The sequence below is a fragment of the Pogoniulus pusillus genome, chromosome 15, assembly GCF_015220805.1.
Source record: "Pogoniulus pusillus isolate bPogPus1 chromosome 15, bPogPus1.pri, whole genome shotgun sequence".
Classification (NCBI taxonomy): domain Eukaryota; kingdom Metazoa; phylum Chordata; class Aves; order Piciformes; family Lybiidae; genus Pogoniulus; species Pogoniulus pusillus.
Window position 1 is genome coordinate 12,836,419 of NC_087278.1, and position 19,133 is coordinate 12,855,551.

Below are 19,133 nucleotides of genomic sequence, written 5' to 3' on the forward strand. Positions count from 1 at the left end.
TCAGAGTAAATTGCGTTCCCTCCCTTTAACAAATCAGTCCACTTTAGATCCTTACCATCCAAGAGTAGTTCCAAGGAACATGATTGCACAAACTTGGAAATTCATTACTTGGAGAGCTGAGCAATATTACAAACATTTGTTGTAATTTCAAGGGAAAGAAGTTTGTACTCAAGGTCAAAGACACTGTAACCTCCCTATGCAGCAGAAACACAAGTTTTTATTACAGTGCTGTTTTATTCTTCTTTTTATTCTTCTATTTTTCTTCTTTTTCCTTCTTTTTTTTTTTCTCTTCTTTATCTTGCTCCTCTTCTTCCTTTGTCTTGCTCCTTTTATTTTTCTTTCCATGTTCTCTGATTCTGTCTGTAGAACAGCATTTTTAGTAGAGACCTAGCCATACTGAAGTTTTATTGTAGGATTAAGCAAAGAAGATTAACTGTATTCTTGGTTTTAGTTTTAATCTTGTTATGTGTATCTATTGAATACTGTCCTGGGAAGAAATTTTGTCTTTCTGCATTAGTCACAAGGAAGACTTTATGATGAGAAAAACATGGCATGAAGCTGATTAATGTATAGATGGTTACAAATAATCAGAGGCTATGGTGACCTCATGCTATTTCCTCTACTCTTCTCACAGTTTCATAATATCTGTTCTTGGGAGTGTGATTTCTCTTAACTTTTTGAGAAGGGTTTTGCCATCTGCAGCTTATATTGATGCTTACAGAAGTTTGTGCCCAGCACTTGTGCAAAAGTTCGGTCGCCTGTTTACTTTTCACTTCCTTCTACCTGCATCTGAAACTCATGGTCGTTGTTATGTAAATATCGTAGGCAGCAATCTCAGATGTGTTACGTAAGGGTTTCCTTTCACAGAGAAACTGAGCGAAAAATGTTCCACATTTAAGATTCATGTACAGGAAAGGGTATTGATGTGAATATATCTCTGGGACTCGGGTTTCTTGGTGTCGCATAAGCATTGTCAGGAAGCTGTTCAGAACTGCTGATCTTTATGCTCGTAGTGGGCCTCTTGTGACAACAAGCATACTGAAATGATACTTCTTTGGTCAATTATGGTGGCAGTTCAGGAATCTTTTTCAGAGTGATAACTCAGTCACATAAATTCACTTAACTTTTAGCCTGCTGTTCATTTCTCTAAAAGCTGTCTGGTATGGGTGCAACTTGCACATCTCTGCTCTGAAAGGATGGCAGTGACTTAGGTGTTAAATGTGTCTTAAATGGTCTCAGTTAAACCAAAATGTTTACAGTTTTTTTACTTTGAATATTTGATTTCTCTTTTCCAGAAGTAAGCACACTGAAGGATCTTTTTGGCCTTGCTAGCAATGGTATGTTTGTCTGTTTTGCTTGCTTCTAATGGTGTGCACCTGTTATACCACAGAAGACATTCTTAATCTACACATACACATCACATTTCTAAACAAAATAATATTCCTTGTCTGCAGAACATGACGTGTCCATGGCAAAGTATAGCAGGTTACCGAAAAGGAAAGAAAATGAAAAGGTAACAAACATGAAAGGGAAATGGAAAGTTTTTGTCAGCTGTTTTGTCTGCATCATTGTTCACTTAGGACCTTTGGAGAGAGTTCATCAGTTAAATTCACAAGAGCTCAAGTGTATTTGTAGTTCCGTTTCCATGCAGACACAAAGCTTTGCAATTAATTCAGCAAAGTTATACTTGTTTTCTCAAAGTTAAGCAAGTGATCAAGTGTTGTGCTGAACTGGAGCTATTGAGATCCAGGGGACTCCTTCAGACAGAGGCAAGCCAAATGTCTGTAAATAGACTTGTGTAGGCCTACTGTTGTACCACTGGTGCGGATGATGCTATACCACTGGGCACAATTCACTGGGAACTGGCATGAAGCCTTGTGTCTGCTGTTTATAAAACATCACATTTTTTCACATCTACCTTCCTGCTCCCTGTCTGCGTGGATTGTCATTTCACTTACAGTACACATAATTCTGGTGGAATTCTTTTACATTTCTTTTTCCTTGCCCACTTGTTCCAAAATACATCCCTGTATGCCAAGAGCTGTGTGATTTGCCCTATCCTAAGAGCACCTTAATTCTACAGAATTGTCTTTTAAAGGAGATGCATTACAGAACAGAATGTGATTAGAGCATATAGTGAATTATTCATCCCTGAATTCTGCATTTTCAGGCTTCTATTGTAATCTTAGCTGTAAGTAAATTTCTTGCACAGTGCTCAAACCCAGAAATCTAGTTGCAGTAATTAGATTTATAGTGACAGAGGCTCCCCAGATACTTAAACATCATTGACAGAGAAGGGCTTGAAGCACTTGTTTTGGATTTTGGATTTGCTTTCTTAGTTTGTTACCCGGCATTTTAATGTGGAGTTCTATAATGAGAGTTGTTGAAAGATAGCTTGAATATGCACAGTAACACTTTGTCAACTTCTTTATCAATTTTTTGTTCAGCTTAAGGCAGAAGTGGCAAAAGAAGTGGCAAATGCAAGAAGAAAGCAGCACCTTTCATCTCTGCAATATTATTGTGCCCTGAATGCTCTGCAGTACAGGAAGAGAGTGGCAATGATGGAACCTATGCTCGGATATACACGAGGACAGGTATGGACACTTAAACACGTCCTTTGGAAATGTAAAACATTATTATTTTGAGGACTGATAAATGGTAGTGAGGGAAGCATAATCTTTCATTTAGCTTGCTTAGATTATCATGACTGGTTTTGCTTGTGGCAGATAGTGGAATGTTTAGGTGTTCAGGAAGGACACCAATTAAAAAAAAAATTCCAAGACTCTTGCATGCAAAATCAGCCTGAGGTTAACTTTTTATGGCTAAGCTATCGGTGCAGCAGTATTTACTTGCACTGTTTATTCTGTCTGCACAAACTCTCCTATGTAGCAGTTCTCTTCTTAGCACATCATGTTCAGCATACTGATGAGGAGTGTACACGATAGGGAACAGAGCATGCACTAGAGAACTGGAGGACAGAATAGTAGAGTGGATTGAGCATAAGGTTGGCAAATCCTCTTTCTAATCTTTTTTCTCCTAGCAATTTTACAGAGCATCTCTCAAGTCTGTAAAATGGAGTGGTAATGCTGATAATCTGACTCTTCAGGATGTCAGGAGGATCAAGAAACTTGTATTTTTACAGTACTTGATTCTTATTGCCATCTATTTTAAGGGTTTGTTGTACTTTGATGTTGGTGAAAGAAAGGATTGGAAAAAATAAGATATAGGCTGTTAAACCAGAAAAAGTCGTTGCAGTATTCTCTTTGAGATTGTAGTGTGGATCACCATCTCCGTTGTCCTGTGTATTTTGCAGATCACATGTCCCATATAAAATAGGTAAGAAGTGAGAATTCAGTCACTTTTCCCACCATGAGGAGTTCACACTGCTTCTCTGCCTTAAGCCTGAGAGAACTGCATCGGTTTCATTTACTGGAAGCCAAACAGAACTCTCTTTCCCTCTGTTTTATCTGGAAAAACTGCCATGCCTCAGTGCTTTATACAGGAAAGTCTTAGGTTGTCTTGAAAATTACTTGAGAAGCCAGAAGTCAGTTGATATGGATGCTTAAATATTGTGAGCCATCCCCCAGTCCAAGTATGTACTTTCTTTATTAATCACTCAAAAAGCACTTTTCATGTTTCACATTTCCAACAAATGAACAGGCCATAAGGATTTTTTGGAAACAGCAGTGGCTGATGCAGAGTTCATTTGACTGAAAACTGACAGCAGCATCTAAGATGGGCATTTTAGTCTATCATCAGTGGAACTTAGACCTCTCCTGAAGTAGGCTTCTGAAATAGAATAGGTGAATTGTACCTTAAGAGAGCATGTTCTCCCTCCTTTGTCTATCAAGGAAGTCTGTGGTCAATAAAATGTTTGCAGAAATCTGAGTTAGAGGTAAGAGGAGTCCCACGTCCCGAGGTCAGGGAAAACGAGTGGAATCACATGTTAAGTTAGATGGAAAGGCTAATAAGTTGCTTAACAGCCACAGGTTTGCTTTTGGATCTCTTTGCAGAGTAGTTCACTGATTTGATTGGTGTTTTTTAAAAAGCTAATTGATTGCACACACAAATGCAAGCCATGTCCACACTTCACACATTCTCAGCAGGTCCAGATGATGGTTCTCTGTCCCACAGCAGATAATCTGAGGCCAAGTCTATGCTGAGTGCTTTGCTGTTGTTACATGTCTGCTGAGCCATACTAGCTAAGTGAATTCATCTTATGTCACAAAACATGAACTTTGGTCTTAGCAGCTCTTTTTAGCTCCTTCAGTAAAACAAAATCCAAGGAAAATCTGTAATGGATACAACCGATTGCCCTGGAAGCTTCTGCTAGCTCAGCTACATTTCCTTGCTTTCCTGACTGATCATTCTGTAGCAGTTTAAACATTTCCGGGTTGTAGTTGGTAGTCCAGGTTGGACTGCTAAATTTAATGGACAGCTTGTGTTCCTTTTGATACAATGACATTGCATGCAGTGACTTGTAACACTGCTAGACGAAATTCTGCACAGCCCTAGTATGGGAGATGCTACCTGTTCCCTTATTTCAGTCATTTAGTAAGTTCCTTAGAAGCATACCTGTCAGCAGCAAATAGTTTGTGTATGTGTAAAAAAGTGCATGAAATTGTGGAAAGCTGCAGAAATGAGGAATGCAGAGAAAGTCAACACAGCTGTTTGTGTATTTGATTATCAGCCTGAAGCATCATGGGATTGCTGTTAGCACAATCTATTCTTTGTCTGCCAGAGCCAAGATAACTTCCATTGTCTGATTGTTTTTTTTTTTTTATTTTTCAGATCAATTTTTTTAAGAAAGGAGCAGAGATGTTTTCCAAAAGAATGGACAACTTTTTATCGTCAGTTTCAGGCATGGTTCAAAGGTAATACAATAGTTTCTAATTTTTTTTTCTGTGGTTACATTGAATTCTCAGCAGTCAAACCTTCAGCACATAATACAGTCCCTTGTTTCTTTCTTAAGAGATTTCTTCCGTCCTTACATTGCATTGTTGGGCTTACATTGTGAAAGCAGCAGGTGAACAGGAGGTTTGTTTGCACATCTAAAGGCTGCCAGTGCACTGCAGAGTATTTTACAGTATAGTCAGGAGCTGTGTACTGTAGTGTTCACATGCTTTCTTACTTCCTATGTCTTCATGGAAACAAAAGCTTGAAATTTGGCCATAAAATGGATTAAATGCATTCTGAGTTAGAGGTTTTTATATTTAGTGGGTCTTCTGTGACAATACTCATCAGCCTCTCAAATAAGGATTTAGGGCCTATTCTGTCTGCTAATGTAGCTACCCAAGGCAAACAAACACCTACCACTGGAGTTACATTGCATCCAGTCCAGGCTGTATCAGTAGAGTTCAACCTGATTTCAGCTATGTCTGTATTTCAATGAACTGCCTCACTTCTGTACTTCTGATTTTGTTGCACGTTTTTCTTAAGCCCTCCCCCTCCCATCCTCTACTTGCAGTGATGATTGACATTTTATGTCCATGCAAATGTAAACTTTACAATTGGTTTAAAATCATATTAGAGAAAAAAAGAATAATTTATTTTAAATCACCTGAAACACCAGGCTGAGTCCTTCACTCTATTGCTACATACCATTCAAAATGGACTGCAGCCAAATCATTATTTATTCTGACTCTGGTGGCATTTTAAATAATGCATACATGTTAATTTGAGAAGAGCATCATAAGTGATTGCCTTGTGTAGTAGCTGCTTTCACTTTATACTGATACATCTTTTCAGACTTGGTTCTTGGTTTTCAACTTCCTGTTGAAAATCTGTGACAAGTTAATAGGTGGTCTCATGGCAGGAATTCCTGCATGTTACACAGCTGCCAGAGTTAGACAAAGGTCTGTGAAAGCCAAGAGATGCTATAGTAAAACCTACTGTGAACTGTGCTGCTGCTACATTAGAGTGATACCTAGAATAACAGGCATTGCTTTTTGAAGCTGTCTCTCTCAAGAAAATAAACTACACTCTCAACACTTAAAACATTTTTATGTGCTCATTTCAGTCTTAGAAAATAGTCTCATAATTCTGATCATTATCTTTTTATACTGTTTGGGGAATGAGGTTTGTGTTTAGTACAGATTGCAAAAGAGACAGCATAGCTACTGTATGAGATGTACTGAGAGTAACATCTTCAAGTTGGGCTTTTCAAATAAAGAGTAAGGGGAAATACTGGCTGTGCTTTTGGTGCCAGCCCGCCAAAGATAGCTGTATTCTCCTTAAAGAGTTGTCAGTGCCTTCAGAGCACATGCTTCTTGTCTCTTTAGGCTTAGGTGACTTCTGGGAGTAGGTCCCTGTTGTATGCCTCTATCTTCCCTTTTTTCTAACTGAACTGATTTATCTAGCCCTTAGAGAAAGCTTGGGGCATGTAGTCTTACATTATATTTCCTATAATTGCAGTACTCTCCAACGTAACTTCAACTTTGTTTGGTTTGGCTTACAGGTGTTAGCCATAGCCCACTATAAACTGAGTAATGATGTCTCTGAGTTTCTTGTTCTGTTGGGCTTTTTTCCAGCATTCAGGGAGAGCTGGACGCTGAAGCTGAAAAAATGAGGATATCCCAACAGGACTTAACTGCAGTTAATGAATCTGTTTACACTCCAGATTCTGATGTAACTTCACCTACTATCAATAGAAATCTCATCCAGAAGGCTGGCTACCTTAATCTTAGAAAGTAAGAAGTCTTGCTACCAATGGGTTTGTTTAGTTGCTGACTATTTGATACATTATTTGTTACTTTTTTATTTTAAGCCATAAAGATTCATCAGGTAATAATGTTTGAGGCTCCTAAATCACGGTGGTAGATGTACTCATCAGATCCTATGAATTTCTGTCATCTTTGGAAAAGTGTCTTAGAAGCTTAAACTGAGTTAGAGGCATTTGAGGCTGTTTTTGTGAAAAGAGGTTTGCTTCTGCTTAAATTCCCCTACAGGGATGATTCCCTGCACTCAAGCGGCTAAAAAGAAAGTGCTGAGGCTGAGTTCAGATCACTCCCAGTTCTTAGGGCTAACGGGGACACGGTGTTCACAAAAATAAACAGCTGTATTTGATAGTTAATGCATGTTTTCCTAAATGACCTAGGTCCTTTACATTAATAAAAGCTTTATGGACAATGCAAGTGCATAACTTTGTATGCCACAGTACACAACTTCCTCTGCAGATTCTCCAAATAGAGTTTTCCATCAACTTCTGCAGGAGCTATGTGTATTGGTAGCTTCCAGTATGTGAGTGGTGGAATACCAAGTTATTTCCATTTGTCTAGCACATTTGGGTTTTGAGTTTTGGTGGGGTTTGTTTGTGTTTTTTTGTCTGGTGAGTGGACACTTACTAATTTCTTGTAGCATTCTAAGAGCTATAATAGGACTCCATAGCTTGGGGGAAGGTAGACTCTCAGCTACTACCTGCAGAAGTCGTTTTTTTTTTTAGTGGTGACTCTGTGCTGAAATTGTGTATGCTTCTTTTCAGCTTGAAAATGGATAGTTGTTTTTTAATCCATTTCAACAGTATTTCATGTCAGTTCATACAAATAATTCTTATATTTCCTTAACTGGGAGATGCAGCATGGAATGTTTTTTAACTTGAGATGGGTGGATTTAGTTTAATTCTTCATCTTTCCTTAAGGATTAGTCTCTGTTAGGAATAGGTGCTGCTTTTACTTTTTAACAGAGACTTGTAAAAAAATATCCAGAGCTGAATGTAAAGTTCAGCTTAACATCAGGACACATTTGCTGTTTCATATGACATGTTTTGACGCATTTCTAAATAGTAATGAGTCTTTTATCACTGCATCTTCTCTTTAGTAAAACTGGTCTGGTGACTACAACTTGGGAAAGACTGTATTTCTTCACTCAAGGTGGCAACTTGATGTGTCAACCAAGGGGAGCGGTAGCTGGAGGATTGATTCAGGACCTGGACAACTGCTCTGTTATGGCTGTAGACTGTGAAGACAGAAGATACTGCTTTCAGATCACTACTCCTACAGGCAAAACGTATGAGACAGGTTTTATTTGAGAACAGCCAGTCACACCTACTCTTTCAGATACTGTTTCATGAAAAACATGCTTGCTATAACAGTTAAGCCTTTATGGGTTTCCAGAAGGGTGTTTCTAAATTAAAAGCCTGATCCTTCCCATCCTCCCCACAACTGCCTGAACAGCACATGCAGCATCCTTCAGCTGCAACTTATTAATAGATGGTTAATAGATAGAAAGCTGACCCGGAGTCAAGCAGTCCTGGTGTCCACTGTTTGCACTGATACACTTTGTTTGTATTTTAGGGGTATAACCCTTCAAGCAGAAAGCAAGAAAGAATATGAGGAGGTAAAAATATTTTCTTTATGTTGTTATTCTTGTTTACAAGCGAGCTTGAAGACTTCAATTTAATTTTTCCCTTCCAGTGGATATGTGCCATCAACAACATCTCCAGACAGATTTATCTCACTGACAATCCAGAGGTGAGAGCTTGTTTCCACTTTTCAGTCTGTTCCTTCCAGCTTAACTTTCTCATTGTTCTTTACATGGCAACGTCAAGTACCTGTGTAGAAGAGCTTCCCTCTCTCTTATTTTCTTAGGCAGCTGCAATCAAGTTAAATCAGACAGCCCTACAAGCAGTAACTCCAATTACCAGCCTTGGGAAAAAACAAGAAGTTCACCAACCCAGGTAACATTCTGACTTGCACAGACTGGAGACACTGTGCTCAGTCACACTGTTTTTAAAAGGCGACAGTCACTGAGGAGAAAGCCCTGTCCAGGCATTGGCTTTACAAGCTGATATGCTCCAGCTCTACTTCGGATCTACTTCTGATCTTTTATACTAAAAGCTGTAAGAAATGCCAGTTGTTGAGGGTAGTGCTTATTGCTCCACATCACACCTTTGAAGGTCCTTGTGGTTGCCATTAGGATTTTGCTGTTTCTTCAGAAACACACACAGTAATTTATTGTAGGGAGTGATCTGTAATGTCAGTAATCCTGTAGAGTCCTCAGCACAAGCTGAAGGAACTGTATTCTTGTATGTTACCTCAAGTATTTCCTGTCAGTCTGCCACAGGAATATTCTTACTGTCCTCTTGGGCTCATTCAGGTCAATCAGTAAAGCTCCTCTCCTTCAAAAATTGTTAGCAAGGCCCTAGGATGTACTTACATGCAAAATATGTATTTATGTGTCATTTCTTTGTGTCCATGTGATCCTGGCACCTTACTCAGTGGGAATTCTTCAGACTTCAGCATCGGAATTGGCTTTCAAGCCCAGTGCTGGACTGAAATCCTCCTTCCAGAAGCAGTGCCATAAATAAAATAGGGCAAGTTTGTGTCACACTGACTTCTGTGTAGACTTCTCTGCAAATTTTGCCAGAAAATTGTAAATTCTTACTCAGATACCTACTTCTAGAAATTCATACCTTCCCCAGATCTTCTGTCTCTCAGGCTAGTGCATTTACTATGATTTGTGATTCTCTCTAATTATGATTGCTTACAGGTTACAAAGATTCCCTGTAGCCAATGGGAGTGCCAGTCAATTTCCTTCTGGTTTTATTCACAGTACAACTACTTCACTTTGCTTAACAGATTTATAGATAAAGTATTGCCATCTATTCAGCTAGGCAAAGGAAGTAGCTACGAATTGGCAGTTAACTTCCCAAGTGACTTTTACATCTGTATGCGACCAGAAAACTTTCTAGAACTTGAAGAATGCAGTGCGTTCCTGTCCCATGGTAAGCTGGGCACTTAGCCCACAACCAGAGGCAGTGACAGAAACCTGGCATTTCCTGCTCTCTGAGAAAAGGTGCAGGAAGAGATCTGACCCAGTGTGTAACACTCCTCGACTGTCGCACTGTAACAAATCAAGGCCAAGTAAGGTCTTAAAAAGATCTCCGGATTGCCGTTGATTCCTGTAGGGCACCAGTGCCAGTTGGAACTGGCAGTGCAGTGGTAGATATGGTCACTAGAGGGCAGGGAGGCAGTGACCTAGTGTTAGAAGTCAGCCGTCAGTCAGAGGTGCTCTGCAGTCAGGTCTCATATAGCAACATTTACTTTTCTGCATCTAAAATTATTTAGGGAAAAATAAATGAGATTTTATTAGTGTCCTCGGTAACAGGTAAATGGGGAAATATTTTCCTGTGTGCACACCAAACAATGTCATTACTTTTTCTTTTCCCCTCCATTTTCACTTCAGCCAGAATGTAAAGAATATGGAAAATAATAAAATAAATCCCAGGGAATCAGCCAGCGTTCAAGACTCCGCACAGCTCATTGCTCCCGGAACACCGATTCAATTTGACATCGTACTGCCTGCCACAGAATTCCTGGACCAGAACAGAGGTGGCAGGTATGGCCAGAGACACAGTCATCAGTCCCTTTAACAGAGCGATTTCAGGAAGCTGTGCATTGCAGCATGTGTGTGTGTGGTGACCAGAATCTGTAGGTAGCAATTTTATTCTTATTTTGTAGGCGTGCAAACCCATTTGGGGAAACCGAAGACAGCAGCAAGGATGAGGAGGAAGGTCAGTGCTTCGTTTTCCAGATAAAATCAGTCATGATGTTAGGCCTAATTCAGCTGTCATCTGTCCAGCATCTCTCAGTTAAAGCACCTGACAGCATGGAGCAGCAGATCCATAGTACAGTTAAAGGCAGTTACCTTTCAGAAGCCAGTCTTTTAAGCAGCACTCTATGTGAAAACAAACTTTTTCCTTGACAGTCCAAGCTGTATTACACATTAGGTTTATTTCCAATGTTCAAAGGCAAAAAGATTTGGTTTGCTTCTTAGTTACCTTTTTTTTTTTGTAATTGAAGTAGCTGTTGACTTCTTTAGAAATGTTTTGAGGGGACTGTATGATAATTCTGCTCAAGTTTGAGGCTGTTTCAGTAGTGCTATGTACACTGAAATCCACAATTTAAATCTCTCAAGGGGCCCAGAAGGGAAAGTTTTATTGCTGCCCCTTTTACCTTGTCCCAGCAATTGCAAGTGGTTCTGACCTTCCTCTGCAAGCATGCACAGGGCTCAGGTCCTAGCTGTTCTCCTCTTCCTCTGTGCCACTTACAGTTGCTGTCTGAAACCCATAGCTCCTGTCAGAAAACTACCTGGAGAACCAAAGCAGAATCTACTGATAGCAAGGCCTTTATGTGCTTAAGAGGCCTACAGGAAAGGTGGGGACAAGACTTGTGAGAGGACAAGGGGTAAGGATTTTGAACTAGAAGAGGGGGAAGCTAGACTAGCTACAAGGAAGAAAGTGTTTAGGGTGAGGGTAGTGAAACACTGGAACAGATTGCACAGAGAGGTAGTAGAAGTCCTGTCCCTGGAAACATTCAAGGCCACAGTGGAGAGGACTCTGAGCAACCTCATCTAGTTAGAGGTGTTCCTGCTTACTGCAGGAGTGTTGGACTAGATTGCTTTTAAAGGTCCCCTCCCAACTAAAGCACTCTGTGATTCTGTGATTGGAACACTCAGTTGTGTATGCTGTCCTGTTATGGGGTAGGATGGTTGCAAGCTGAGTTGGCAGCAGAGTAGATGTGACAAGCAGGCACCTCTGCACTGTCAGGGCCAGCATCGTGCTCCACTGCAGCATACAGAAGAGAGTAGCGCTGAAGTGACCACCCTGTATCTCACTGCACAGGTGGACCTGTGGAGCTCAGCTCAAGATGATGCTTTGGTATTTGTGGTGCTTTGTGCAATGTAGGCGCAGCTGTCATGGCCTTTGAACAGTCACACGGAACAGGAGTCACCCTGTCTTACCTTGCTCACCACCAGTAAAGGGAGCCTGATCAAACGATGGCTTTGTCACCTAATGGCTACTTAGCTGTAAATAGGAGTCTTATGGTGACAGCGAGCAAGGAAGGATTTCATTAAAACCTCATAGCTGCATGGAAGGTCAGGAGGACATAAAAGAAAGCATTTAAAGGTAAGAGCTAATTTGATAGGAGCCAAGGCTTGTGCATAAGCAGAAATTTATCACAGTTTGTGTACTTGATAACACAGTAGGCAAAGGAATTTTACTAGCTAATCAAATAAAGCAGGAAAGACCAGGTACACTTTTAAAGCCTTCAAGTCACCATGGTACTTCAGGGGTCTTTTACTACTGTTTTTTTTTCCTATTCACTACCAGTTCAAACTCTTGTTAAAGCCAGGTCAGAGCACTGCCAGGCTCATAAAATCATTTAATTGATAAATTCAGTTGCTGGCAAACTGAATTAGCAGAGTGAAGGAAGTCCCAACTTTTCTCTTCCAGATTCCCTCTTGCAGCAGATGTTCATCGTTCGGTTTTTAGGGTCTATGGCTGTTCAGACTGATCACACAAGTGAGGTGATTTATGAAGCTATGAGACAGGTGTTAGCTGCTCGTGCCATTCACAACATATTTCGTATGACAGAATCTCATCTCATGGTCACCAGCAAGAACTTGAGGTACTGTAAAACCTATTACTTGTCAGCATTTAGTTCTCATCATACAATTTAGGATTAGTAAAGTACTTCTGGTTTGGTCTTTGCGAGAAGTGTGCCCTTTGGCGGAGCAAGATCCTGAGGTTCACTTTACTTTGTAAAAATGTCTCTTTTCCTAATCTATAATCATCTTCCTAAGTTGTACAAACATCCTACCAGAATTTAGGTGATGCAGTCGTGAATATAAGGCCTCAAAAGGATACAAGAAAAGATGGAAAAGAAGCTTTGCAAGATTTTCTTTCCTTACATGTGGTAGCAGTGAGAGAGCCATCACCGTCCAGCTGTCAGCACTGTCACTCCAGTCTGTCGTTAGCAGACCTCCCATTTAGCACGTTAGCCCATACACTCAGGATGCTCAGCAGATCTGTAAGTCAGAACAATACTATGACCTGTATGTGTCAAGCCTCTGAGAGTCAAGGTCTAGAGTTTAACTTTGCCATTGATCAACTTAAAATTGCAGATTCTGTCCATGTTTCCTTGTCTGTAAAATTGTTGTGATCACTTTTCCCTCACAAAACACCTTGAGATTCCTGAGAGTCACTTCAAAATAATTTCCTTTTTGTTCTTCCTACATAGGTTAATAGATCCTCAAACCCAAGTCACAAGAACAAGTGTAAGTAACTTCTGGTTTGAATTTGGTTTTCTACTGCAGTCATGTGAACTTGAGCTCTTGACCAACTAACCAAATTTTGGTTAAAAAAAATTCTTTACTATGCTTTTTCAGTTTGAACTTGCCACTGTGACACAGTTTGCTGCTCATCAGGATAACAGGCGACTCATTGGCTTTGTGGTCCATCTCAGTGAAGCCCCAGGAGAAGATTCCATGAGTGCCTATGTATTTGAGAGCAACACAGAAGGGGAAAAGGTTTGCACAATATTTAATAACAGACTTTATAAAACACTGTAGGCATCTCAGCTCACACATCTGAGAAGCACTGCAGCAGAAGCAAGAGCAGCTCAATTTCTTGCCAAGAAAACATGCTTTACCTTGTAAGCCTTTGCTGACTTTTGTGTTTAGAAAGGACCATTCATAGATAATGCAGCAGCAGGTGCAGCACGGAGGAAAGGCTGTGACTGCTAACACCAGCGTTAAGAAATGCATGGGCTGGGCACCAGCACTAACAGCAGTGAGCATCATGTGCTTGAGGCAGACACAGCTGTGAAGCTTTCAAAGACAAGACAGCCACACAGCACCACTGCCTGTTTGCTGCATCTAGTAATAGACTATTAGGAATGCACTTGAGAATTTTTGTAGGAAAGCACCAGTAACACTCTTTGCACACACTGGAAAAGTAAATTTTAGTGAATAAAACTGAGTTGAGTACAAAGCTTTACCAGCCAAAGTAAGCTTTGAACCAGACCTTGAGATAGTTTTATATAGTTAGCATAGTGCATTTTTATATTCTATTTCTGCTTTTAGACTTGTATTTAAGACCAAGTTTGCAATGATTCTGCTGTGTCTTAGTCTCAGTTGAGGAACAACAGAATAAAAACAGAACCAAGTTTAATTGAACTTCTCTTTCTTTTTCTAGATTTGCTATGCCATTAGCCTGGGAAAAGAAATCCTTGAGGCAAGGAAGGTAAGTTTGTTCCTTTCCCCATGTTTATTCTGCTTTGGATGGCACTGCCCAAGTACCTCTGGTGTGCAGAAAAAAGTAAAAACATCCCACTTCATGACAAAGTTCTTGCAGATATCCCCTGGGTAGTTCATGCAAAAACAAACTCAGTTTGACTTTGCAGAAGCCTGATTTGAGATAAAATTTGCTACCCTAAACCAAAGTCAGAACTAGACAAATCCAGTTGCTCACTTGTAAAATGGAGCTGTGAGCAAAGTTTTCAAAACTCCCCAGACAGACTGTGGGATGAAGCCCAGGTCACACACGTTGCTCCTTCTGTTTTAGAAACTTGTTCTTTCCTCTCTCAGGGATCACAGGATGTTAGGGGTTGGAAGGAATCCAAGATCATAGACTCCAAACCCCCTGCCAGAGCAGGACAATACTATCTAACACAGATCACTATCTAAGCAAAGAGTGGTCTCCCACTTCCACTGAATGGCAAAGTTACCTAGCTTCTCAGAGGTATAGTTTGTATAGGTAAAAATCTGACACTAATACTTTATCAGCTGCTATATATTTTTGCTACTAAGATTTTGGAGCAAGCTTTTAGTCACAGGCATCATTTAGAGTTGTTTTCCTCCTTGTCTTCCAGCAATTCTATCAATGCCAGATCAGCACAGTACAAATAAAGACTCAAAATGAATGACACTTTTTTGTCTTATATACTTAAGGGGCAGTTTTGCTGACCCAAAAGGGATTGCTCCAAAGCGTTAGACTTAAGGGTGCCTTTAAAAACTAAAATAATTGCAAAACCTTAACCAGAAGCATTGGGAAGGCTGTTGTGCTTCTTGCTGCAGTCTGCTGAACTCTTGTGCTTGCCTTCAGGACCCAGAAGCATTGGCCCAGCTAATGAAGTCTGTGCCATTCACAAGCGATGGAAAGTTCGTGCTGCTGAATGATCAGTCGGAAGAGGATGGAACTGTACGTGAAGAGGGGGAGGAGTCAGAAGCATAAAACCTGAGGCTGTGCAGGAGCAAGAGGGCATCGTTTTGCAGCGAATCTCTGGTTTTCTGTCACCTGCACACACAGGAGGCCAGATCCTCAGCCTGCCAGAGCACACGGGCTCACCTTGCAGTGGCGTTTCCTCCATTTACAATGGAACAACAGTGGGACATGGCCTCCAAGGCTTTCTGCATTTGTGAATGTTAGGATATTGGAGTGTCTGGGACAATGACAATCTTTGGGAATGTTTCAGGGTTAGTCCCTTGCTAAGAGGTAGCTTGGACAGCACAGCTGTCAGCCACAAAGGGTTAATGTCATTTCTTCAGATTTACATGGTGAGCAGCCTACAGTTCCACTGAAATTAGTGCAAGCTGTAAGCTCCTTTGACAAAGATCAGGCCTCGGATTTCCTACCGTAGTCAGTTTTCATACTTTGCATGATTATGTGCATCTGAATGAAGGTTAAAAAATGCACTATTTACTTTATTTTCAGATGAAGTTATTTTTTAGTCTAGATTAAGTATAACAAGATTTCTCTCTTTGTGCTAGCCTATTTACAGAACAATTTCTTAAACACTACCTTTTTCCTATTAATATAATCTATTTTTATATTTCATCTAGAGTAAGATTAGAAAACAAAGCCAAGTGCCTACTCTTAACCTTTCTGGGGACCACACTCACAGGTTCTGTAATTAAATAATGGACATAATGTACCTCCTTGATTTATTCTACATACCACTGATGTGCAAACGTCAGAAGTGGTCACATGTGGCATGTCTTGTGTGCAGTTTTCTGGGGGTAGATTTCTTACAGGTTAAGGTGCAAGAGTGATAGATGTAGAACAGAGAAGCACTTCTATAATAAGGACTCTTTGTATTTTTAACTTCACAGTGACATACAACAGCTGAGTCTACCAGTAATCATTGGTTTTAAGAAGCTGAGCAATAAAATGCTAGATTTTAAGTCTACAATTATTGACAAGTCTCATAGTACCTTCCTGAAACTGGACACTGCATAGATTTGGCTAATCAGTGTAGATTTTTTTTTTCCTTGTCCAATTTAACCTGAAAACATGAAAAGTGTACTCTGCAAGAACAAAAATAAATGGCAGTTAGGTAGGGGGCAGGGGGTAAAGTGGTATAATTGTGGCATTAGTTTGTATTTATCAAGATAAGGTGACTGGAACAAAAGGTTTAAATAATTTCACTTTTCTCAATCACTTACTAGGAATCTTGATTTTCCATAAGCAGAATCTGCTACAGCAGCTGAAAGATCCCAGTTTGCAAGGGTTTGAAGTGGCATAAGTTCAGGTTAGCTCGCTGGTGAATGTTTAAGAGCCATGGAAGAAAAGTGTTAGTAACTGACTCAAGAACTTCACACAAATAAAAGCTGAAGTTGTCTCATTAAAAAATTGATATCTGCTGAACTGATGTTATTGAATACACTAAGAATGAGGTTCTCAAAATTGCATTTATTAACACAGTTTTATGTACACAATGTTCTCTACTCACAAACCAGAGACTGAGGTAACAAAATACCCTTTTGTACAGTGAGTTAAGGAAACATAAGCATTACATTTGGTCCTTTGTACCTGAGAAGCTGAAGACAGCTGTTGTTGATGGACACCAGATGAAAACTCAAATTTAATTCTGATTACAAACCACAGTAGGACCTTCAGCACCAGCAGTTTACTTCCCAGTGAAACAGAGACCATTCTGGTGGTGTCACTAGTCAAGGCAAATGCCTCTGAGTTGGGCATCAGCTGTGTTCTGCTCCCTCTAACAGGGGGTTGCAAGGAGGTAGGGCAGGGGAAGAAACTGGCCTGGAGCCTGTTCTGCCCCTGTTTTGAAGGAAAAAACCCTAGAGGGCTCATGTCCCTGCCCCAAAGTCATCATCCTTGCTTTCGTTTTTACTAGCTCTACGATTTTGAGTCAGCACATTTGGTTTAGTTTGGGATTTTGTTTTAGTTCCATTGTCTCCAAACAACTAATTAGGGTCCATTTTGTTCCTATAATCAGAAGAGGAAGGCAAAGGCAATGAAAACAGTAGTAGCACCACAGCAAGCGTTCTGCACCCCTTCCAGATCCTTCAGGGGCTGGAGGGGAGGGGTGGAAAAGGGATTTGATGCAACTTGCACTGACAAGGGATATGTGACACCACATCCAGGACCCACTCTGCACCTCTGATGAGAAAAGCTTCCTGTGGGTATAGACTGCTACACGGCAAAAAGAAGAAGGAAATACACACTACAATCCTGTATTAGCAAGAGTAGCTCTATTATCACGGTATAGACTTGGGTCTTGTATATATTTCTATATAGCATACATTCAGAGCTCCCACATTAAATAGGGCTCTACAAAAATAGTTTTAATGTCTTTCCTGTGGAATTTCCATTACCAGAACCCTATGAATTTGTTGCCCACCACATAATCAAGAAAATACATAGTTCAGTTTATGTTCAGCTGCAAAGCATTGCCCGTCTCAGACAGTGTCCTTCCAAAAAAACCCAGAAACACCAAAGCAGGAAGATATAAGTGCAGATTTTCTTAGGGCACAGGTAACGTCCTTACTGCACACAGCTATTCTAAGCACCTCTATCCCAGGGGAAGCAAACACCATCTGTACATGCTGGGGAAGAAAGAAAGAAAGTTCTTGGCTTGGGGTGGCCAAGCGCTGAAGTTAATTCAGATGAGATAAGAGTATGGAAATAGGTGCACTGCAATTACACCAGCACAGAAATGAGCAGCATAACAAGAAGGCTGATCCCAGCAGCACTACCGAAAGGGTTCAGTGTGGGCACAAGTTGGTCCAAAAAAAAAAGTGTACACAAATTACAAAAAGAAAAAGAAAAGGCAAAAATATAAATCAAGTAATGCAGCATTCTTTAGGGCACTCTCTGCAATTATAATGAATTAAAAGCTTTAGTGAGCCCAGCTGATCTAAACAGTCCATGAAGTTTCTGTGCCATGTTTTCAGAACCAACAAAAGGACTTTCATATCAGGCTGGTCTTTCCAGTTGCAATAAAAGATGTTCCAGCTTTATGAATGCTGAAGTGACTGGCAGGAAAGGGCAAATCCAGAGTACATCAGGAACTGTCTTAAGCAGCAACCCAAGGGTGGGCAGAACACTCTGAACCATTACAATGTTGCCCTTTTGCAATTAGAAGAGATGAAAGAGGCCAGCAAGTATGGTCTAAAAATACAGTTAAGAGTGCCAGGAAGCCCCCCCACAAAGTAATTCTCAGCTGGACTGGAGTAGTTTATTCTCATTAGTAAGACTTAGAAGTGTTTTATGTTCTAGAAGGTTAAAACACGACTATATCTTTTAATGATAATGGTGTTAACTTTTAAGTCTAGATACTTAGGTTAGGGATCTGAGTAACTCTTGCACAATCTAGAACCTCTACTTGCAGGCATTAACAGATGTTACATTTTTACAGAGTTCTCACAGTGTTCAGCAGCTTCTGAAGCCTGCAGTGCAATTATTGTTAATAACCAGGCATATAAGACTATGAACAACACATATGGTACAACAGACTTACAAAGGCTAGGAAACACAGAACTGAGGCTGAAACTTGCCATTAGGCACAACATATCTGTGAACTGTAAGATCACTTGATAGTTACAGACACCCATCACACAGTGTCTGGTCATAAAAGGAAGAGCTGATTGTGGTTCTGTCTTGGCTCTGGATTTCCTTACTTCTGTGGAGGCAAATCAGACCTTCGGTATGAAATGAGAAGTAATTTATTATGTTAACTTCCCTTGGTTTCCCACTATCTGATATGGGGAGAGGGGAGACACAGCATGGGGAAATAAATGCCTGATAGTATTTGCTCTGTGGGAACTTAGGATCCTATCTCTAGTGATAATAAAGATTTATGAAATAAAACATTAATCAGGATTTCCATTGCATGTAATAGCTTTAGCATGCACTCCCAACACACACTCTTAGACTCACAGTGTAACCTGTGACTGCATTAAATACAAAAGGGACTGCATTAGTTTTTGGACCACAGGATACACAAGATATCTTGATTCAGTTGGGGTTTTTTTCTGGTTGAAGAGATGCACTAGTTCAAATCTTGGACCAATGGCCTATGAGGCTTTTATTTAATGCTATGTTAGAGATG

At 40.3% G+C, this 19,133-nt stretch overlaps 2 protein-coding genes across 4 annotated transcripts in view; one reads left to right on the forward strand and one right to left on the reverse strand.

Moving 5' to 3' along the window:
• The window catches only part of APPL2 (adaptor protein, phosphotyrosine interacting with PH domain and leucine zipper 2), a 36,432-nt gene extending 17,540 nt beyond the window's left edge, over positions 1 to 18,892 (forward strand). For both annotated transcript variants that reach the window (XM_064155418.1, XM_064155419.1), the window contains exons 6-21: positions 1,296 to 1,337; positions 1,455 to 1,513; positions 2,448 to 2,594; positions 4,792 to 4,874; positions 6,531 to 6,689; positions 7,816 to 8,004; positions 8,292 to 8,334; positions 8,412 to 8,468; positions 8,586 to 8,674; positions 10,183 to 10,335; positions 10,458 to 10,510; positions 12,233 to 12,407; positions 13,020 to 13,056; positions 13,168 to 13,308; positions 13,976 to 14,023; positions 14,885 to 18,892. In XM_064155418.1, the coding sequence (XP_064011488.1) occupies positions 1,296 to 1,337; positions 1,455 to 1,513; positions 2,448 to 2,594; positions 4,792 to 4,874; positions 6,531 to 6,689; positions 7,816 to 8,004; positions 8,292 to 8,334; positions 8,412 to 8,468; positions 8,586 to 8,674; positions 10,183 to 10,335; positions 10,458 to 10,510; positions 12,233 to 12,407; positions 13,020 to 13,056; positions 13,168 to 13,308; positions 13,976 to 14,023; positions 14,885 to 15,013 (1,604 nt within the window). In that variant the 3' untranslated portion in view covers positions 15,014 to 18,892. The remainder of the gene's footprint in view (positions 1 to 1,295; positions 1,338 to 1,454; positions 1,514 to 2,447; positions 2,595 to 4,791; positions 4,875 to 6,530; positions 6,690 to 7,815; positions 8,005 to 8,291; positions 8,335 to 8,411; positions 8,469 to 8,585; positions 8,675 to 10,182; positions 10,336 to 10,457; positions 10,511 to 12,232; positions 12,408 to 13,019; positions 13,057 to 13,167; positions 13,309 to 13,975; positions 14,024 to 14,884) is intronic.
• Positions 16,452 to 19,133, reverse strand: part of WASHC4 (WASH complex subunit 4) — a 41,570-nt gene continuing 38,888 nt past the window's right edge. For both annotated transcript variants that reach the window (XM_064155414.1, XM_064155413.1), the window contains exon 34: positions 16,452 to 18,723. The gene's annotated coding sequence lies outside the window, so the exon portion shown is untranslated. The remainder of the gene's footprint in view (positions 18,724 to 19,133) is intronic.